The sequence below is a fragment of the Silene latifolia genome, chromosome 8, assembly GCF_048544455.1.
Source record: "Silene latifolia isolate original U9 population chromosome 8, ASM4854445v1, whole genome shotgun sequence".
NCBI lineage: Eukaryota > Viridiplantae > Streptophyta > Magnoliopsida > Caryophyllales > Caryophyllaceae > Silene > Silene latifolia.
In genome coordinates this window covers 66,022,977-66,047,388 of record NC_133533.1, presented here as the reverse complement: position 1 = coordinate 66,047,388, position 24,412 = coordinate 66,022,977, and the positions used below count along the sequence as shown (strand labels likewise).

The 24,412-nt window shown below is 36.0% G+C and overlaps 1 protein-coding gene across 1 annotated transcript; it reads left to right on the top strand.

The window, feature by feature from the left end:
• Nucleotides 1–18,780: 18,780 nt before the first annotated feature.
• On the top strand, nt 18,781–19,443 carry LOC141595298 (uncharacterized). Its single transcript, XM_074415264.1, has one exon. It carries the CDS (start codon nt 18,781–18,783, stop codon nt 19,441–19,443), a length of 663 nt encoding a protein of 220 aa, XP_074271365.1.
• The last annotated feature ends 4,969 nt before the right edge of the window (nt 19,444–24,412 follow it).

Below are 24,412 nucleotides of genomic sequence, written 5' to 3'. Positions count from 1 at the left end.
TTATAGACGGTTATCTTTGACATGTGGTGGTACAGAGGGTAATGAGATATAGATATGGTTTGGGTATTAGTGAGTTACGAGGACGTAACATTTGTCTTAAGAGGAGTAGGATGCGATAAAATAGATTTTGATGGTTATACATATGGTAATATATTCGGAAGTTGAGTCTTGATGTAGAATAAAAGATCGATTCGTGTTGTGGGTGATTTTATTAAAGGTCATGACCGTGCTTGTAGTAGCGTGATGTTTAGGAGTGTTAGAATATTTCACTAGTGTTGATTGGTTGGATGATGAGGTTACGAGTGTGAGTAAACTTCGAGGACGAAGTTCCTTTTAAGGGTGGTAGAATGTAACATTCCGTTTGATGTCTATGAGTGTCTTGGTATTGGATTTGATAGTTGATGATATTATGGAGCTAGCAGCATTAGAGGAGCATTAGAGGATGGTAGTTGATTATGTATGGAGTTGGTGTCGTGAGAGATATATATGTGGTAGATACGATATAGTGATCATGTTGTGGAAGTAAACATAGTTAGTAGAATGGGGGTTAAGAGTTCATGTTCTATGTTCGGTCGAGTTCTTGAGTCCTTAGCTAAGTTGTTGTGTCTTGGTCGAGTCAGTATGGTTGTTTTTTATGTATGGGTTGAACTTCGGGGACAAAGTTCTTTTAAGGAGGGAAGACTGTAATACTCCGTATTTATAAGTCTTGGGGTACTCTATCGAGTAGGCCTTACTCTGTCGAGTAAGGGCAAGTTGTGAAATAAAATAGTTTCGACTGTTGGTACTCGATCGAGTAGGTGGGGTACTCGATCGAGTAAGGGGGTACTCGATCGAGTACCTTGGGTACTCGATCGAGTGTCCGGTTTTACAGGGAGTTTTTCTCGGGTTTTGTTAATTATGCGATTAAGGTATTTAAACATAATCGTCATTGTTTTAAATCACTTTTACAAAACTTAAAACCCTGTTTAAGAGAGAAAGCAACCACTTCATCTTCCTAATCGCATTCTTAGCAATTCCGGAGTTCGGACGGTCGGTTCGTATCGTAGTTCGTGTCGTTGGATTCCTTGCGTCGAGGGTAAGCTTTTAATATAATTTCTATAATGTTTTGTTAAGATTGATGAAACCCTAATTTAGGAATTGGGGGTTTTTATGAGTAGTATTTGAATGGTAGCATCTATGTGTTGTATGGTAGAAGGAGAATTCGTAGAGGAGCCGTTTTGATACAAATTTGTAGATACCGTCTGCGTGTTGTGCTTTCCAGGTAGGATTTCCTACTCGGTATTAGTCCCATAATGGGATATTGGTGATGTGCTGTAGTTAGTTGTTTGATATGATGATTGTGATTGTGATTGTGATTGTGGTTGTGTTTGTTGATGGTTCTCGAGATGCGTTCTCGGCTGAGTGAGGTCACTTGCGGGAGTGATCTCACGCCCTAGTTTCGCCCTTCGTGGAACCCGCCACGAAAGGGGATGTGCACATTAATGGACAGGGTTATCGCTCGTACGATGAGCGGGGCTTAGGTGGGAACGGCTGCGGTCCCCATCGGCGAGGCTTGTCCAAAGTGGACGATCGATATTGAGATGATGGGAGTTGGTGGTGTGTGTATGTGGGTGTGACATTCAAATTTGTATGTTTGTCTTATTATTGTTATTTATATTGATTGTGTGATTAGTACGACCCCTTGTTGTTTTGTAAAACCTGCGGTGATCCATTCGGGGATGGTGAGCAGATATTGAACAGGTATAGAGATGAGTACTGGGATAGCTGGGATGGCCACGACATGACGATAGAGTCTTCCGCTGTAGTTTAGCATTTATTTACATTTCAGTTGAGAACAGATAGTTTGGAATAATGTATTGTACTTTGGTTTGGTTTTGAGGATTGTATTTATCATTAAACTATTTATAATAAATATTGTTTCCGTTTTGTCTATTTGATTATCATACCTCGGGCGACCGAGATGGTAGCATCCTTATACCTGAGTGGTCCTGGTAAGGCACTTGGAGTATGGGGGTGTTACAGAGCATGCTCTCCTATCATTCATGGACGGGTATGCCGGGTACAACCAGTTCAAAATGGCTGAGGAGGACATGCAAAAGACTGCTTTCACTACACAGTGGGGTACATATTGTTTGAATATGTGTCCTCCGACAATAATGCGATCACAACTGTTGATCATGATGATCACATGTTTAAATCTCATTTTAAAGAATACAATTAGGAAGTAATATTTTACTATCATCTGGTCCACACATATCGGTAATGATTGGCTGACTAGAGTTTGACATTACTGTCGTGCGACGGTGGTGATCAGTTGATCCCCTAGGTCATACCTAAAGGGCAACACTCTTAATTGATCAATTAATTGATCGTATAACGTTACGAGTCAATTAAATTATTTAAAATTGACGGACGATTTTGGAAGTAATATTTACGTGTCTCATTGAAATTTGATTAAATGAGATACGGTCTAAGTAATCGAATTGTTTCATTACTCAGATGAAATTATTGTTTAAGGAAACAATTTAAATTGAATGAATTATTATAAATACAAATTGTTGTGATTTATAATTGGTAAAATATTTTGGTACAAGTAATTATGAATTACTAGGTCGATTTTTGTATATGACGTATTTTTATTAATACGTTGATTTTTAATGTGTTAAAAATACATAACAATTTTATGTGACATGTGACATATTGACAAATTGACAAAAATAAAATGGATTCCATTTTACATATGTGCCGAAATAAAGAGGAGTTTTAGGATTATATTGTGTTGATTATGTTAGTGGTAAACATGATCATTACCTACTAAACTAGCCATGCAAAACCTACTTGTCATTGTGAAGACAAACTCAAGCATGCATTGGCTCCCCTCTCTTCCCTTACCCGGTTTTTCACAAGAGCAAAACCAAGGGTTTTGCCTTATAATTTATGATAAACACAAGATAACATAGTAGTGTATTATTCATTTTATCATCTATCAAAAATATTTTAGAGAGATAAAAATATTTTTCTTCCTTCTTCTCCTTCTCCTAACTAGTTTTAGGAGACCAAAACCAAATATTTTTGGGTCAATTTTTATGCTAAATTAATATTGTTCTAGTATACATAATATTAATTTAATTAAGAGTTTGCTTTGGGTATTATACTTTGGGAGGGATCCTATACTTGGATCCTAGTTCATCCATTGAGGAAAGCACAAGAACAAGAGAGAAGGAGATCTCTCTTGTGCCCAAATAAACCAAACATCAATGTAAGATAGAGATTTCTTCTTTAACTATTTTATTATTTGCATGCATAAGATCACCATTTAATTTTATGACAAATTAACATATAACATATATGAATATGTTGAGTATATAGATCTACTTTTCCTTCAATCGGTATCAAGAGCCTTGGTTGTTTGCATGCAAATCGGTTAAAAGTTTTTCCGAGTTATACGATTAACATATAAAACTTGTTTAATTTGTGTTATTATGATATATCACGAAATTAATTTATGCATGTTAAAGTTTCTGGTCCTAAAATGTTTTTAGGATATTTTGGTTAATTTATGGATTTTTATTGTTCATATTATATTATAATGGCATTAAAAATATGATTTTATGAATAAAATGTCATTTTCGGACTAAAATTAGCTAAACTTCGAATTTTCCAGTAATTTTTGGATATGTTGTCACATATATTATTTTGAGATGACCTGTAAATGTTCATAATTTTTGGACTTCTTATGCTCGAAAAATGAATTTTTTATTATTAAAATCGGATTTAGATGAAAAATAGGTTAATATGAGATAAATTTCGAATCTGGTCATAGAAATTTAGTATGTTGTAACATGAAATTTTACAAGATATGCGTAAAATAATAGGCTATATTGAAGTATTTATGCATGATTTATGATTTTTTGAAGAAAAATAGCATAAATAGTGACTTAATTAGTGAAATATTAATAAAACATACTCTATGACTAAGGAAAAACGTCACATGTTGCATTTTATTATCTTTTTCAGATCTAAAATTGAGAAGTTGATGAATATAATTTTTCTCATATTTTTATGATTATTTTGTTAAAACCGATAAACCGCAACATTATTTTTCCGGATAAATTTCAAAATATTTAACCTAAGTTTTATTAACATTATGAGTGTCATGGTATTTTTTCCAGAATGTTCATAAGTTTAAATTTCAAATTTTGAATTTATTTGAAATTTTTTGTGATTTATTTGAAGTTTATAGCATTTTATTGTATTTTAAGTCCATTAATGAACAAATTTTAGAAATATGAGTTAATTATGGTCAAATAATTAGTGAAGACTAAATTTTGAGTCCTAAGAGGTTAGGGTGATTAACTTATGCATAAATATGAATTTATGTAATTTTTGTGATTATAAAATGTTGAATCACGCAAATCCGTAAAAACCGAGTAATATACGATATTGGCTACTTAAAGGCGATTTAGCATAAAATTGGGCATGTTCATATATATTATAATGCTGCATTTTATTTATGATTGTCATAATTTTATTTTATGTAATTTTTGAATTATGTAATTTTTACTTTGTATGGCCTTAGTTTTTTTTTTTTAATTGGTATTACCCGAAATGTATGGGAATATCGATTTGGTTGTAATTTATTGTGATCTCGTATCACCGTTTTGTAATTTAATAGATTTATTTTATTTTAGTTACAAATGTATAATAGGAAATTATGTAATTTTATTTATTTCGGAGTTCTCAAAGACGGATTTCTTCAAGATGACGATACATAAAGACGGTGTTACCTCGAGATGCGTGCCACAACCGAAGTTCAAGGGACCAATGGAGTTGGTTTCCGAATATGTAATAGTTAAATAGTTTTTCTATTTTAGGAAGGCCATACTAGGATTTATTTTTATGCTTTGCATTTTATTTATATGTCGCATGCATCGCTAAATCGCCATAACTAAAACATGCATCATATTTTCATCGAGTTTATCGACCGTGTCAATTACAATTATCGTAGTTCACCGCTTTAGTTCACTTAAAATGTGATAGATAATAAATTGACATGACCTCTCGCTAAAATAATCAATTGAGACATAGCCTTACCAAATAGTAGAAACCATGAAAACCTATTTCGCGAGGGAGCGCACTCGGCCCTACCGGGGTACCAACCTTGTTACGTAGGGGAAGTGGGTGATAAATGTCTATCCACCGAGTTCATATTGATGAGGGTTTCATCGGCCATACCGTGCCCAAGTTGATGTGGATTTGGATTATGGACACATTTATTCGAAATTTGGATTGAGCTCAACGGAAGTATTCGTGACCGTAGTCGCATGTGTTAATGTAATTTATCAACCAAGAGTTCTAGAAGTAGAATCGATTAAAACGTTAATCCACCGAGTTATATTGATAAGGGTTTAATCGGCACTACCGTGCCTAAATCGATATGAATTTGGGTCTTGGAATCATTTATCTTAGTTGGGTAGAGGTCACTAGATAAATGCAATAAAACTTGTTTAAATTAGTTTTCACGAGTATTATTATTAAAACGACATTTGTTTTACTCCTTCTATTTTGTTTTGTAGACCACCTCTTTTTCTCATTACAAATGGCTACACCAAACCTAAACGCCACGCCTCTTGCTAATTCATCATGGCTCCGATCCTTTATGGATCGATGTAAACTTGAAAAGAATGGGTCAAATTTCTCCGATTGGGATGCCCAACTCAAACTAGCCGCCCAAGGTGACGACAAGCTTCGTTACCTTACCGAGGCCTCTCCACCCGAACCTAATACTAGGTCGACCGCCGCAACAAGGGAAGCATATGAGGCTTACCATAAGGAGTCCGCCGCAATGAAAAACGTGTTGATCTTTGCGATGGTGGCGGATCTCCAAAGGAGAGCCTTTAAAATGGGCACCGCTAATGAGATTTACTCCAAGCTTGTGACAATGTTTTCACAAACTCCGCGGATCGTCCAATATGAGGCGGCCACGGCATTCTTTGTTCTCGACTTCAAAGAGGGCCAAAAGGTTAGCCCTCATGTGCTCAAACTTATGGAGCTTGTCGAGACCTTGAAGATTCAAAAGGTTGAAATCCTCAAAGAACTCATTGTAGATAGGATTCTACACTCCTTATCCAAAGTCATGGCGTATGTTCATTTCCGGGTGAATTTTAACATGCAAGACAAGGATGTGTATCTTGAAGAATTGCACAAGTTACTTGTGCAAGCCGAAAGGGACATGGGGTTAAATGTGAACCCACCAAAGGATGTGCTTAACTTAAGCACTGAGAGCAAGGGGAAGTTCAAGAAGAATGGGAGGAAGGGTACGAAACAAGCTCCCACTTTCACCAAAGCTAAGACTTATGAAGCTAGCACTTCAAAAATCAAGAAGGGTCCTCTTGATAAATGCCATTATTGTAATGGTGTTGGACATTGGAAAAGAAATTGTTCCAAATACCTTGGTGATATTAAGGCTGGAAAGATTATTCCAGTAGGTAATTGACTATCCTTTCTTTTATGTTTCTATTTCAACTATGGTATTGTGATACAAAGTTGTGATAATGTATCTCCCTTTTTATTGTAAATAGGGCCTCCACCAAGCAAAGACAAAAGAAAAGAAAAGCAAGCTTGAGAAATCATCAAGAAGCTAGGAATAGCTTTCATGGAGCTTCGCTTTTTATTGTCTTATTTTAATTATGTTTTGGATTTTAGAACCTTTAAGTTTCCGTGTTCGACATGGAAAGGTATTTTCGATAATTGGTTGTATTTTGGATAATGGTGGCTTGGTTTGCAACCCAAGTCACCCGTTTTATCATTTTATCCTTGTTCTAAAATTCGTATTTACATGCTTGCTCTTAGAAACATATGATTATTCACTTAAAGTGATCTAATAGACAACTATAATGATGGGATTCATTATACGTCCAGATGCTTAAGGCTTGTGTATGATCATTTATAAAGTGATATTGAGTCTATGAACTCTCTTAAAGGAATGTCAATCACCAAGTACACTTCAAAATCTAAAACTATTAGTCAACCTATGAGATAGTTCTCCTTATACTTCAAAATCATTATTTGTGTCTCATATGCTATCTTTGAATCTCTAGTGTATTTATTCTAAAGATAGAGTGGGAGAAAAAATGAGGACACAACTCACACCAAGATAAGTTTGTGTACTTGTGTAAATGAGATCTACGCAAGGAAGAGTGATTTGAATGAAGGTATATCTATTTATACCATATACCCAATAGATGAGATCTATGGTCTCTAATAGTTCTATATAACTAAAGAGACCAAGTGAAGTAATCATAAGAGTATGTTCTCAAGATAACTACACGAGGAGACCAAAAGAAAGTTTTGGAACAAGAATGACTAATATAAAGTCTTAACAAGAGTTTTGACTAGTTTATGATAAATTTTGACCAATAGTTTCAACTTTATTTAAGAGCCTAAATGAATCAAAGTAACATCCTAGAAAATAAACAAGATTTATGACTAGAGGTTGCAAGGATTGATATACCGATATCATCAATAGCTAAATTTTAACCACGCAAATGTCATTACTTAACCTCATTGAGAAAATGAAATGGTTAAACATCCTTCCAAAAGGGTATTTCGAAGGACGTGTTTTAGATATTTTTTTTATTTGAATAATGACATTACTACACATCATTATGATATGAAATCTCTTTTCATAAGGTTAAAAATGAGACCACTTCAAAATAGGTATTTTGAAAGGATATGATGGGAACATATATGGTTTTATCTCAAACAAAAGCAGTATAATGTCTCAATTGAGTAGTCAATTGCGAATCAAGTGGGAGTTAGAAATTATCATGTGAAGACATGAAATTTCGTGGGAGTAATCATCTTATATAAGTTTATAACTCATCACTCATTGAAGAATGACGAGCTAATACCTTCCTTCACAGAGGAAGATTTGAGTTTTCAATTCTGGATGAAAATGGACCATGATGAATCCAACTACATCATGAGATGTTGGATAAGTATTATAAGATACACATCGAATCAACGAGATACGTAGGTTATTCATTTAAATGAAAATGGAATTGCCATTAGCAGTCATGGTCGTTCCTTGAACCTAAATATAGTTGATGACATGATTAAAAGTTACTAATGTTTCCGCCATTAGAATAATCATGCACATGTCCAATTATGAATCATATGCAGAAGAGCATGATGAATCATTGGTAAGCCATAGTAGAAACGTCATGAATTCTCGAGAAGAATTCGATGAGCGATTTCGGTGTTTGACAGAATACTCTATTATGTGTCAAGAGATTGCACATATTATAGAAAAAACGAACACACGTATAGATTTATGAAAATCCTAAACTTTTCAAGCCAAAAGGAGAAATAGGAAGTTTGGAAAGATACTTAGTTGAATAAGAAGTTGCTCAAAACTAATCTTTCCTAATATGCTAGGACTTGTGAGAAGTGCTAGGCTAATCATCTTGACAAATTGTTGCAAGACTCTACAAAACATTTACCTAGTGCATTGTGTGTGGATGGAGTACTTGATCAGTACAAGTTATATCATTCACCACAAATTCGTTCGTTATGTGATAATCGATAAGGAAGTTCTTTCAAGAGAAAGAACCGAAACCAAGGTCGGGAACCTTGATGTGTACTTGGTAAGGTTTATGCTATGAGTGATAACATGAATTTAAAGGATAATACGATTAAGAAGTTTGAACACATGGACACGTGACATGTTGAACTTCTATTGCAATCAACAAGTGTTTACACACTTACGATATGCATCAAAAGGTTGTAATATGGTATTGACTACCCGAGTGTGATGTCGACATTTATCGTTTGAGTTTTTATTAACTCACCTTATACTTTGTTACATCCAACGGGTTGTAGAGACAATTGAACCCCGTTAAAGTGAACACGGATTAGCATTGTATTTGCCCATAGTTACTTACATGAGGTGACGTCTCGAAGTGACTAGAGTGTGATGCGATTGATGACAAGTTCAAGTGTCATAAAGTCATTTGAGAATGACTAGTCGATCACATAGGCGGACTGTTAGGAACATTTTGTCGGGCCTTATGACCGCTTATAGAGTTCTGGCAAATTTATATAGCCTGGTCGTGGCGAGAGCTGCTATAGTATTCAAATGAGTCGATTCTTTTGACTAAAGACTATTCTCCTAAGATGGCACAGTTTCAGATTAACTTTGATTTGTGTTACTACGACCTTCGTAAATGGGGTCAAATGGGCATATTTTGGGTTATGATGGCTGTGGCTAGTTGAAGGGAATGAGTGCGATAGGAATTGTCCACCCCTAGTCAGGGTTATAACAATATCTCAGGGCCACTCGAGGAGTAATGAACTTGAAATGCATGGCCACGCTCGGAATATATCCATGGTGGATAAATCCGGTCAATCAGTTATTCTCCAGATCGAGGAAACCACTCTCGATATAATCACTTGCAAGTACGACCTGAAAGACACCTTGCATTGAGTGGGAGATAGTAATAGGACAATAGAATTGGTGACGCACACTTGTCGAGGACAAGTGGGAGATTGTTGGAATATGTGTCCTCCGACAATAATGCGATCACAACTGTTGATCATGATGATCACATGTTTAAATCTCATTTTAAAGAATACAATTGGGAAGTAATATTTTACTGTCAACTGGTCCACATATATCGGTAATGATTGGCTCACTAGAGTTTGACATTACTGTCGTGCGACGGTGGTGATCAGTTGATCCCCTAGGTCATACCTAAAGGGAAACACTCTTAATTGATCAATTAATTGATCGTATAACGTTACGAGTCAATTAAATTATTTAAAATTGACGGACGATTTTGGAAGTAATATTTACGTGTCTCATTGAAATTTGATTAAATGAGATACGGTCTAAGTAATCGAATTGTTTCATTACTCAGATGAAATTATTGTTTAAGGAAACAATTTAAATTGAATGAATTATTATAAATACAAATTGTTGTGATTTATAATTGGTAAAATATTTTGGTACAAGTAATTATGAATTACTAGGTCGATTTTTGTATATGACGTATTTTTATTAATACGTTGATTTTTAATGTGTTAAAAATACATAACAATTTTATGTGACATGTGACATGTGACATATTGACAAATTGACAAAAATAAAATGGATTCCATTTTACATATGTGCCGAAATAAAGAGGAGTTTTAGGATTATATTGTGTTGATTATGTTAGTGGTAAACATGATCATTACCTACTAAACTAGCCATGCAAAACCTAGTTGTCATTGTGAAGACAAACTCAAGCATGCATTGGCTCCCCTCTCTTCCCTTACCCGGGTTTTCACAAGAGCAAAACCAAGGGTTTTGCCTCATAATTTATGATATACACAAGATAACATAGTAGTGTATTATTCATTTCATCATCTATCAAAAATATTTTAGAGAGATAAAAATATTTTTCTTCCTTCTTCTCCTTCTCCTAACCGGTTTTAGGAGACCAAAACCAAATATTTTTGGGTCAATTTTTATGCTAAATTAATATTGTTCTAGTATACATAATATTAATTTAATTAAGAGTTTGCTTTGGGTATTATACTTTGGGAGGGATCCTATACTTGGATCCTAGTTCATCCATTGAGGAAAGCACAAGAAGAAGAGAGAAGGAGATCTCTCTTGTGCCCAAATAAACCGAAACATCAATGTAAGATAGAGATTTCTTCTTTAACTATTTTATTGTTTGCATGCATAAGATCACCATTTAATTTTATGACAAATTAACATATAACATATATGAATATGTTGAGTATATAGATCTACTTTTCCTTCACATATTGCTACACGGTCATGCCTTTCGGCCTCATCAACGCTGGAGCTACCTATCAAAGAACCGCTACCACTCTCCTACATGATATGATGCAAGAACGGGACAGCCACATCAGCGCCCTTCGGAAATTCTTCGCTCGTCTGCGGAAGTATAACAGGAGACTGAATCCTCAGAAATGTGCATTCGGGGTCACCTCCGAAAAACTCTTGGGACATATCGTCAACAAATGAGACATTGCTATTGATACAACCAAAATCAAAGCCCTTCAACAAATGCCACGGCCTAATAATGAGAAAGAGATTCGAGGATTTCTCAGTCAGGTTCAATACATCAGCCGCTTCATTGCCAAGCTCACCATGATCTGTGAACCAATATTCAAGAAACTTCGCGCCTCTGATCACACCGATTGGGACGACCATTGTCAAAAAGCCTTCGATAGGATAAAGGAAATCCTATCCAAACCTCTTGTTCTCATGCCACCTCAACCGGGGATTCCTTTATCCCTATACCTAACTGTTACCGACACAACCATGGGAGCAATGTTAGCACAAACAGTCGACGGCGAAGAACGAGCCATCTACTACATCAGCAAAAAGTTCATTGAGTACGAGACGAGGTACACCCAACTGGAGAAGACATGCCTTGCCCTAGTATGGTCAACAAATAAGCTGCGGCATTACATGCTCAGCTACACGGTCCACATCTACTCCAAGATGGACCAGGTTAAATACATCTTCGAAAAACCCGTACTAAACGGAAGGATATTGTTGGAATATGTGTCCTCCGACAATAATGCGATCACAATTGTCGATCATATTGATCACATGTTTAAATCTCATTTTAAGAATACGTAAGGGATGATTCATTTTATAGTCAACTGATCAACATTAATCGGTAATGATTGGCTTGCTAGAGTTTGACGTTACTGTCGTGGGACGGTGGTGGTCAGTTAATCCCTTAAGGTCACACCTAAAGGATGATGCCCTTATCTATAAAGTTGATTAATTGTATGACAATGCAAGTTGATCAATTCCTTAAAATTGAACAATTCGATTTGTGAGAGAGAATAATTATCTTATTGTAATGGGATTAAATAAGATTTATTTTAGTAATAAAATGCTTTGTTACTAAAATTGTTTATTGTTTGAGAAACAATAGAGATAAGAATGAATGGTTAATTATAATCACAAGATGTAGTGAATTATAATTACATGACCCATTTTATTTATGTGATCAAGTACCACTAGTCAATTTATTGGATGTAATTTAATTAATTCATGAAATGATATTTATGTGATAAATATGCATTAAATTAATTAATAACATATATCATACTACATGTGACATATTATGTTACAATTGACAAATTGACAAAATAAAATAGTGGTCCATATTATGAGTAAACCGAAATGGAGGAGGAGTTAGTGAGTTGTGGTTATTTTATTTTATGTGATAAAAATAAAACAATGATTCCTACACCTAATAGCCTTACACCTACTCTTACACATCTATTTTCTTGTGAAGACAAAAAGTGGAAAGTAGATGCCCTATACTCCACTCCAACCGTAAACCCTCCACTATGAAGAGGATTTATTTCTCTTATTATTCATTCTATTATTACATGCAAAAGATTTATGGATTATTCTCTCTTCTCTCTCTAATCTTCATCAAAACATGAGATTTTTGATTCATATTGTTCATAAAAGATTACTAAAATTATTAGTGTAATATATGAGTGTTAGTAATCAATTTTAAGGTATACTACTAAACTAATATCTAGCTAATATTATTTAGTGGAGATAAGGGATAATCTTGGGTGCAATCAAGAGGAGAATCTCTACTTTGGGATTTTTGGAGGATCATCCTTATATTCATTGTAGCACAAGAACTAGTAAGAAGGAGATCTTACTTGTGCCCATAAAACCGAAATCATAATGTAAGATGATGATTTCTTCCTTATTTCATTATTGTTTGCATGCATAAGATCTTTAAGTTTTTTATGACTAAAACTTTAAACCAAAATATGTGATATTTAAAATATGATTTCTTACTAGTGGTATGAGAGCTTTATGGTTGTTGCATGCAAGATCGGGTTAGTTTTTCCGAGTTAATTTAATTAACATATAAAACTTGTTATTTAGGATTTATGAAGATATATCATGAAATAATTTTGCATGTTAAAAGTTTCTGGTCCAAAGTGATTTTTAGGACATTTTGGTTTATTTATGAATTTTTATTGTTCATTTTATATATTATTGGCATTAAAATGTGATTTTTATGATAAAAATGTCATTTTTGGACGAAAATTAGCTAAACTTCGAATTTTTGAGTGATTTTTGGATATTTTTTTACATATATTATCTTTAGCTGACCTGTAATTTTTCATAATTTTTGGAGTTTTATGCTCGAAATATGGATTTTTCATGATAAAATCGAATTTAAATGAAAAATAGGTTAATATGAGTAATATTTCGAATCTGGTCATATAAATTTAGTATGTTATCACATGCAATTTTATAAGATGTGTGTAAAATAATTGGCTATAATGAAGTCTTTATGCATGATTTATGAATTTTTGATGAAAAATCACATAAATAGTGACTTTAATTAGTATAAATTGCTAAAACATACTTCATGACTAAGGAAAAACGTCACATGTTGAATTTTATCACCTATTTTAGATCTAAAATTGAAAACTTGATAAAAGTATTTTTCTCATATTTTTATGGTAATAATTGATAAATCCGATAAACCGCAACATTGTTTTTCTCGATAAATTTCAAAAATTTTAACCTAAGTTTTTTGAACATTATGAGTGTCATGGGATTTTTCTAGAATGTTCATGAGTTTAAAATTTCAAATTTCAAATTTATTTGAAATTTTTATGATTTATTTTAAGTTTATGCCATTATTTTGTAATTTTAAGTCCTTTTATGAACAATATTAAGAAATATAAGTTAATTATTGTCAATATGTTAGTGGTGACTAATTTTGAGTCCTAAGTTGGTTAGGGTAATTAACTTGTACATAAATATGAATTTATGTAATTATTGTGATTTTAAAAGGTTAAATCACGCACCGTCCCTCTTGGATAACTCCTGTGAGCGGTTTCTTGTCCTTTTTCGGTGGTTTCGTCCCCCATTTTGGGGTTTTTCTTCTTCTTTTGTCTGTCTTTCGGTCTGTAAGTGTAATGGCGCTTGTGGGAGATGATCGGGATGTGGAGGGAGATGACTATAATGCTTTCGAATGGGATGGCGGGGATGGAAATGAGGGTGTGCAGTCTTCTAATCTTGCTCTGATTGGACGATTATGGGGTACTAAACCAGTGAACACCAAAGCAACAATTGAGACAATGTGCAATCTCTGGAGTTCGAAAAACGAAGTAAAAGGTAATATTCTGGATGCGAGTACGAAAACGTTCATTTTTATTTTCATGATCTCAAAGATAAGGAGAGGGTCCTTGAAGGCCAACCTTGGCACTTTGACTCGTTTGTATGGTGTCTAAATGATCCTAAGACTGATGGAAATTTATGGGATGTACCGCTTTCGTTTGTGCCGTTTTGGGTACGTGTTTATGATTTACCACTGGAGGGAAGGGGTTGGAGGAAAACTGTCGTAAGTTGGGTAACCAGATTGGAGTGTATGTGTGTAAGGATAAGTCTGATTATCCACATCTTGATCGTGCAATTCGTATCAGAGTCCTTCATGATGTTCGCACGAAATTAAAGAAATCAGTGGTCATACGTATGAAAGGTGGAGTAAAGGTGAATTTTTCTGTAAAGTATGAACGCCTTCCTCTGTTCTGTTATGGTTGTGGTTCCCTTGGTCATGGCGAGAAGGATTGTGAAGAGGGCCCTTATGAGGAGGGTACGCACGAGTATGGAGCGTGGATTAGGGCTTCTCCATGGAAGCCAGTGAGAAAGGTGGAGAAAGATAAAGGGAAGTCTGGTGTGGGACGAGTGTTAAGTGCAGTTTGTGCTGAGATGAAGAATGAGGAAGAAGTTCAGGCTATAGAAAGCATGGTCAAGAAACTGAAAGAGGTAGCGATAAACCCAAAAGCGAAATCAACGCAAGTTCATGTGTCTAAGCAAACAGCTCTAACAGTAGTTTGTGGAGAAAGCTCAGAGGTGAGTTCTGGAAACAGGAATGTAGAACATGTTGAGGATGTCTCTGGCCAGGGGAAGGAGGTAGGTGCTGCTCAGAAATGGCGACGTCTGGTTAGAGAGGTGGAGCGTAGGAGAGGGAAAGAGGAAGCTACTTTTTCAAGGAAACGAATTAGAGATGTCCAGGAGCTTTGGGATGAGGGCGCTTCAAAGAGGGTGAATGGGGGTATGGTCACAGGGAATGTGCCAAACTCTGTATGGACTAAGGATGATGGAAATGAGATAAAAGAAGTTGATGGTGTGGATTTTATTGGTGAGAGTGGAAAGAAGGAGGGTTGTGCTGAGGAGTTTGATACAACTATTTTAATTGATTCATCGGCGGAGGTTGCGACATTGCAACCCCGCCGGGAGCCATGAGTCTCCTCTGCTACAACTGTCGGGGGCTAGGCAACGACCCGACAGTTGTTAGGTTAAGGGGGTTGCTACGGGGGGAGAGGGCGGATGTAGTTTTATTATTAGAGACAAAGTTGGGAAGTTTAGATATGCAAGGAGTAATAAGTAGACTAGGAGGAGATTATGAAGGTGTGGGCATTGATTCTGTTGGCCGTTCTGCGGGTGTGGCTATTTTATGGAGGGAAGGGGTGGACGTAGAGGTTATATCTTCTACTGTGCACCATATTGATGTTGTGATTAGGGGTCTATTTGATTTGCAGGAATGGAGACTTACGGGTATGTATGGGTGGGCTGGAAATGATGATAAATGGAGAACTTGGCAATTGATGCGTGAATTAAAATCCCTATCTGATCTTCCCTGGGTGATGATAGGGGATTTTAATCAAATTCTTTTTGAGCATGAGAAGCAAGGGGGTGTGCCGAGAGAACAGGGGGTGATGGATGAGTTTCGGGAAGCGATGGATGATTGTGGCTTGGTGGATGTAGGTTTTTCGGGAGGTTCCTTTACTTGGTGGAATAGAAGGGATGGATCGGAAGCGATACATGAGAGGCTTGATAGGGCTCTTGTGTCCCCGTCTTTTTTGGAGTCGTGCCCGTCTACAATTTTGCATCATCTTGATTATGATAAGTCTGATCACATCACAATTAAGTTGTCGATGTTTGTACCAACCAAGCAGAGAAAGGGGAAGCGGTTCCGGTTTGAGGATATGTGGGTTACCAGTAAGGAGTGTGAGGAGGTTATACGTGGAGCTTGGGCTGAGGTGATGGACCAAAATCATGGACATGTTGCTCCATATCGGCTTGATGTGTGTACGCGGAAATTGACGGAATGGAGTAAGGTCCAGTTTGGAGATTTTCGAAAGAAAATTGATGAGACTAGGAATCGTATGAATTTTCTTGATTCTTGCATTCATGATCAGGATGCAGTCATTGAGAGAGGATTGATGTGTGCGAAGTTAGATGAGATACTATTAGCCGAGGAGACGTACTGGCGCCAAAGATCCCGGGTGAATTATTTAATGGAGGGTGGTAAGAATACCAGATTTTTTCATCTCAGAGCATCGAATCGTAAAAGAAGGAATCATATTGCCCGGTTGAAAGATGAAGGAGGGCTTTGGGTTACTGATAAGGAAGCCAAGAGGAAGCTAGCCATGACATATTTTGATAATTTATTTGCTTCCTCAAATCCGTCACGAATGGATGAAGCGTTGAGCTGTATTGTACCTTGTGTTACGGACGAAATTAATAGTGAGCTCCTCAAGCCCTTTACTAAGGAGGAAGTCACTAACGCTCTCAACTAAATGAAACCGTGTAAGGCGCCACGTCCGGATGGTCTCAATGCAAATTTTTTCCAAAATTTTTGGCATATTATTGGTAATGATGTTGCGGATTATGTGATAATGTGTCTTGATGGCAGGGAGGACATTACTAATGTCAATCATACTCATATTGTGCTTATTCCGAAAATCAAGCAGGCCACGGAGTTGAATAATTATCGACCTATATCTCTCTGTAATGTTGTATATAAAATTATTTCTAAGGTGTTGGTGGGAAGGCTTAAGGCTTTTTTGGACGGATTAATTGAATTAGAACGGAGTGCTTTTATTCCGGGCCGGCTTATTTCTGATAATGCTATAATAGCCTTTGAGAGTTTCCATTTTCTAAAGTCACACCACCATGGCAGGAAAGGATATATGTCTTTAAAATTAGACATGAGTAAAGCGTATGATAGAGTTGAATGGGCTTTTTTGGAGCGGATTATGGTGAAGATGGGTTTTGCTCCCCGATGGGTTGATATGATTATGCGATGCGTTCGGACTGTGAGATCGGCTGTTTTGGTGAATGGGGTGGCCTCTGATTATATCCGACCCAGACGGGGGCTTCGACAAGGTGATCCTTTATCACCATATCTTTTTATATTGTGCGCTAATGTTTTTTCGAGGTTGATTTCAAGGGATGTGGAATGGAAAAGTTTGCACGGTATACGTATTTGTAGGGGTGCCCCGGTCATTTCGCATCTCTTTTTTGCGGATGACTCTCTAATTTTATGTCGGGCTGACAAACGTAATGCTGAAACGATTCATGATACAATTAATCTCTATCAAGCGGCCTCGGGACAGCGTTTAAATATGCAGAAATCAGAGCTATTCTTTAGCCCAAGCACGAGTGTTGAGGACAGGGATTTAGTCTGCTCTATCCTTCAGGCTGCAATTGTTGAAATTCCTGGTAAATATCTCGGATTACCAGCGATTGTCGGTCGTAACAAGTCAGTGGCTCTTAATCCAATTAGGGAAAGGATTTGGAAAAAATTAAAAGGTTGGAAAGGTAAATTGCTCTCATACTCAGGTAGAGAAATTCTTATAAAGGCCATTGCCCAATCGATTCCTACCTATTTTATGGGACTTTTTAAATTTCCGTCTACGTTTTGCTCTGGGATTGAGGGTGACTTGGCTCGTTTTTGGTGGGGTCACAGTGGCGAGAAACGTCAGATTTATTGGGTTGCTTGGGATAAATTGTGTAGTGCTAAACAGGATGGTGGTCTGGGTTTCCGTCATTTTGAGACTTTTAATCTCGCCATGTTGACAAAGCAATTATGGAGACTATATGATCGACCTCAGTCATTGGTTTCACGTTTACTTGCAGCTTGGTATTTCCCCTCGGGAGATATTCTACAGGCGTCAATTGGGCATCATCCATCGTTTGTTTGGAGAAGTCTTATGGATGCTTTCACGGTATTTCGGAGTGGAAGTAGATGGCTTATTGGGGATGGTCGAAATATCAGGTTTTGGCATGACCAGTGGAGCATCTCGGAAGCAGGTCCGCGCTTACTTTCGCCCATTTCAGGTCTACATAATAGCGTGGTTGCGGATTGGTTCTTGGATGACCCGATAAGGTGGAATGAGGATTTGCTCCGACAACACTTGTATGAGTTTGAGGTCCGTGATATTCTCCGAATACCTCTTTGTTCAACCCATGAGTGCGATAGACATGTTTGGAACAACACCAAAAACGGCTTGTACACTGTGAAGTCTGGCTATCATTTTATTCGTGGGATGCAGGAGAGTAGTCGGGATAGGGGAACTTCAAGTGATGGGTCTAAGTTATGGCTGAAAATATGGCGCCGCAAACTTCCACCGAAAATTAAAAATTTTATATGGCGAGTGTGCAAAGGGGTATTACCTTGCGGGCTCAATGTGCAAAAAAGGGTTAAGGATGCCGATCCGACTTGTAAGCGTTGCCTTATTTCTGTTGAGAGTGAAACCCATGCTTTATTAGACTGTTCCTTTGCTCGGCAAGTTTGGGAGGTTGCGGGTGTGGATGAGGTGGTTGACATGGAGTGGAATGGGGCGAGAATGGTGGATTGGGTGCACTTTATCATTATGAATTAGCAGGGCGAGAATGTGTGTATGCTTATGGTTCTCTTATGGGCTATTTGGAATGGTCGTAATGAGGAGTATCATGGGGAAGTGCAGACAGTACCTCAACGGGTTGTGGAACGAGCTTTGAGTTTTTGGAACGCATGGTTGGATGCACAACCAGAATGTGGTGTAGGTGTGGTACGAGGTAGGGGCGAGAGTGTGAGGTGGGTGCCTCCGGGGATAGGGGAGTGGAAGATTAATGTTGATGCGGGCCTGTTTGGTGATATGTGTTGTGGCCTTGGAATGGTTGTGAGGGATCATGAAGGTAAGGTGGAAAGAGTCGGGGTCAAACAAGTTCGAGATGTATGGGATCCGGATATTTCTGAGGCGAAAGCGGCGGAATTTGGTTTAAGAGTAGCGGTGCAAATGGGGTTAACTAATGTGGTGCTCGAATCGGATTCTGCTACTTTGATCACCATGTTGAAGTCGAAAAGTGTTCCGGCAAACTATCTTGGTAGAATTGGAATTGTTATTCTAGAGCTAGCTAATGCTTTTACTTGTATTCGGTTTAATTTCGTTCGTAGGGAGGGTAATGGTGTGGCTCATAGTATGGCTCATCTAATGCCGGTTGATTACTCGACTAGGTTTTGGGTGAGTTCGCTTCCTCAGCATATCGTGGCTCTTGTGGACTTGGATGCTGCATCTTTATTTTCTTAATATTAATGCTACTGACTTTACACCTCAAAAAAAAAAAAGGTTAAATCACGCAAATCCGTAAAAACCGATTAATATACGATATTGGCTCTTTAAAGGCGATTTAGCATAAAATTTGGCATGTTCATACATATTATAATGCTGCATTTTATTTATGATTGTCATATTTTAATTTTATGTAATTTTTGAATTATGTAATTTTACTTAGTATGGCCTTAGTTTTAATTGATATTACCCGAAATGTATGGGAATATCGATTCGGTTGTAATTTATTGTGATCTCATATCACCATTTTGTAATTTAATAGATTTATTTAATTTTAATTACAAATGTATAATAAGAAATTATGTAATTTGTTATGTAATTTATTTATTCCGGAGTACCTTGAAGACGGTGCCACTCGAGAAGGTGATCCATCAAAGAAAGTGTTGCCTTGAAATGCGTGCCAAGACCGAAGTTCAAGGGACCAAAGGAGTTGGTTTCCGAATTTGTAATTGTTTATTAGATTTACTATTTTAGGAAGGCCATACTAGGATTTTATTTTATTTATGCTTTGCATTTTATTTATATATGTTGCATGCATCGCTAAATCGCCATAACTAAACATGCATTATCATTCTAATCGAGTTTATCGACCGTGTCAATTACAATTATCGTAGTTCACCGCTTTAGTTCACTTAAAACGTGATAGATAATAAATTGACATGACCTCTCGTTAAAATAAAAAAAATTGAGACTTAGCCTTATTAAAAAGTAGAAACCATGAAAACCTATTTCGTGAGGGAGTGCACTCGGCTTTACCGGGGTACAAACCTTGTTACGTAGGGGAAGTGGGCGATAAATGTCTACCCACCGAATTTATAAAGATGAGGGTTATATTCGGCTTTACCGATGCCCAAATTGATGTAAATTTGGATCATGGACACATTTATTCGAAATTTGGGTTGTACTCAACGAAAGTATTCTCGACGGTTGCCGGATGTGTTTCGGGCTAAAGATAAATATTAATGTAATTTTATCGACCAAGAGTTCTAAAAGTAGAATCGATTAAAGAGTTAATCCACCGAGTTATATTGATGAGGGTTGTTTTCGGCTTTACCGATGCCCAAGTTAATATGAATTTGGATCTTGTTACGTAGGGGAAGTGGGTGATAAATGTCTACCCACCGAATTTATAAAGATGAGGGTTGTATTCGGCTTTACCGATGCCCAAATTGATGTAAATTTGGATCATGGACACATTTATTCGAAATTTGGGTTGAACTCAACGAAAGTATTCTCGACGGTTGACGGATGTGTTTCGGGCTAAAGATAAATATTAATGTAATTTTATCGACCAAGAGTTCTAAAAGTAGAATCGATTAAAGAGTTAATCCACCGAGTTATATTGATGAGGGTTGTTTTCGGCTTTACCGATGCCCAAGTTAATATGAATTTGGATCTTGGAATCATTTATCATAGTTGGGTAGATGTCACTATGTAAATGCTTTACTTGTTATTTACAAGTATTAATAAAACGATAAATGTTAAGATTTCCACTATTCCGTTATCATATTGTTCTATTTCTTTACCACAATTCATATATGATATCATTTCGATTTGATTCAAATCTCCATTAAAACATCGTAACTAAAGACAAAATTTGAATTTTCTTCTAAACACCTCGAATTATCCATTGGAAGGATCTCATGTAAAGAGTATAGATAAAAGTTATTCATTATCAAACAGGTTTTTGATTCTTGACTAACACATCTACTTACAATGGACTATGTTTCATATACTTAATTGAATTAAGTACTTTGAAGCCATAAATTATTTTGGTAACTCAATTTGTTGGAAATCAAAATTGACCAAAATACCGCAACCACTTCAATGAAAGTTTTAAGACTAAACGAATAAATTGAAGAGCAGTCTTCATGAATTTCAATTTTGCTTCTCTTAGCAAAGACTCATTAAAATGAGTGGGAGCATTCTCTTAAACCGTTAAGAAAAGGACGAGGTTCAAAGAAGTAAAATTAGAATGGAATTGATACAAGGTTATGATAAAAGTAAAGTTATTGAGAATAACGATACTAAACCTATCAATCCCGACCGATAAAGTTTCCATTGTCTTAAATGTTGGACACTAGAAAGGAAACTACTCCAAATTATTGAAGAATCAACAAGTTAGTTGTGGGACATCTAATGGGATCTTCTTATTTAAATGTTTATTTGATTAACATAAATTTTGCTAGTACTACTTCGTCAATATTAGAAACCAGTGGAGGTTTTCATCATTGTATTCAATACATAAGATGATTATAATATGACGACTAGCATCAAATAATATCGAGAGATATAGTCATTGTGTAATCAAATCTAGTTTTGGGTCTATAGCTGTTCTTAATTATGACTATTAAGTGCATAAACTCTAAATAAGAATATAAACTTGTTAAGATACAAAAGAGGTTTCACTTTTGTGACCCTATACACCATGATTTGATGTATGGCTAGCCCATTATCAAGGTGATTATATTCTAAACCAAACTAGAATGATATATCATGAAGATGATGCAAGACTCAAATTGGTAACCCAAGATTAAACCTTAGATTCTGGAATGATGAACGCAAAGAGTTATCGAGTACTCTTGAAACCATTAGATCTTATGGTATATGCGTATCTTATATTCAAAGCAAGATGTCTCCAACCTTTTGGTTGAAAAGGAGATCGAGGTTGTAAATCATTGATCCAAAATAGGTTGATCATTTTTTTTACCAACGATTTAGGTTGACACTAATGTGTTCACTTAATAAGGTAAATAGAGAAATCTTTGACGAAGTTCAAAGAGTTAAAAAAAAAAATCACGATCTAGTCGTGATGGGATTATCAAAGTGAAGACTTTGATATAAGCCAAAGGAAATGTGATATAGTATCACAAATTAATCTCTCTTAGCACGCATTATGAGATAATGTGTGGTTGGATAAAGATATCAAACGCTATTCGATATGGTTTGGACTTCAATCAAGTTACTTTGTGTTACTTGATCCTTTTGGGGATTTTATCATTTTGTCTAAATTATTTTTCCACTAAATCTAAAGTAATTCATATGTGATATGAAATGGTAGAGTACCATGCTTGTAAGTTTTCACAAGAAACAAATGCTCATTTTTCCTTACTATAATCACGAGTACAACGGGATTGTGGCTCGTGAAGCCATCTTTCTAGAATACAAGTTTATTTCTAGAAGACAGAGTGGGAGAAATTATTCAAGAGCCACAAAGAATGTTATGTCGCAAGAAACTGGTCTTTCTTGGCAACATGAGACGTTTTGTGTAAGACGTTGTTTCTCAAAACCTAGGAGGTTAAAGTCATCACTTGTTGAAGACGATGAATTAGTGTTAATTTTAGAAAGTAAAGAGCTTGCAACTTACAAAGAAATTGTTTGATTCAAGTTGATTACTTCTGGAAAGAAATGAACATATGACTTACATGAGAGTGTTTAAGTCACAACTCAATACAAGGCTTAGAGCCATGAAAATCCGAAACAAATTCCAAGTGAATTGTTAGATATCAAAGCTTGATTGGTTGCAAAGGGTTTTGCACTAGTTGAAATGATTAAGTCTATTTGGATCTTCTTAGAGATTGTGTTTCATTATGAGATATATAAAGCGAGTGAATCTAAAACCCACTTCTTCAATTAAAAGGAATGTATTCAATACATGTCTTGAGTTTTGTAGATTCTTGCCATCCTAAGATAATGTGAAACTTAAGAGAGGGTCTTAAGTAGGACATCAATGAGTTGGAATCAATGTTTTGATCATGTTATAAAACATTTCTCGATAAGTCGAGAAGTTGTGTTTATACATGAAGTTTAGTGGGAGTTACGGAAATTTTAGTAGTCTTATATGTGGATGACATATTGATCATTGCAAATTATTTAAGACTTTGGAGAAATATAGTACATCTTTAATATCCGGATTTATGGAGATAAATCTACATGATATTAATGTCAAATAACGAGTCTTATGTTGATAAGATTCATGACTAGTTCAATCGAGTTGAACATATTTGATTGATTCCATTTGCTTCCGCTGCCGAATCAATTAAATAGGAAATGATGTATTACACTTCATATACTTTGAGTATGATGAATTGTTTCAAATCGAATTTAAGTAATAGTTACCAAGTAAGCCATAAAGATTACCCTTAAGTGCTTGCAGAAACATTAAGGATGTAAAGCAAAGTGTTTTTGGTGCAATTATGTGTAAGGGTGTTACGCAAATGACAATTGACAATTGAGATTGCGCATGGTTTCCGACAAAACCATAATCAAAACACATTAGGATGGTTAAGATACCATTGTGGCTACGTTATTTAAGAAATATATTTTCTAGAATCGTTCTAGGCAATAAAGAACAATGAGAAATATTTACAACGGAAATTGAGTACACTTGCAATCATGGGATGTGCAAGAGGGACGAGTTCCGCACACTGTGAAAACAGTGGGAGCTATTTTAAGGCAAGAAAGCCTATGTCTAGATTGGATCTAGACACGTACTCAGAAAGTTTTGTAATGCAAATGTATACATTACGAGAGGAAAACAAGTATGTAGTAAGGTTGAGCAGGGAGTTGCTAAAACCTAGTTAGCAAGGCCTATTCATAGGCTAAACATGATGAGTCATGTCATTTCAATTGAATTGAAATGAACAACTACATACAAGATCAAATTAGATTATAGAATATGAAATAGCAATCAGGCATTGACTATTCATATGTGATAATCGCATTTGTCGTTCGAGTTTTTACTTTAAAAACTCTTTTCTTGTACTTCGTTACATCCAAACGGGTTGTAGAGACAATATTGAACCCCGTTAAAGTGAACCCGGATTAACATAGTATTCGCCCATAGTCACTTGTATGAGGTGACGTCTCGAAGTGACTAGAGTGTGATGCGATTGATGGCAAGTTCAAGTGCCATACAGTCATGTGA

Bases quoted from the DNA above. Each gene is read 5' to 3' on its own strand.
- LOC141595298 (XM_074415264.1), top strand. From the start codon at position 18,781: ATGGTTCTCTTATGGGCTATTTGGAATGGTCGTAATGAGGAGTATCAT.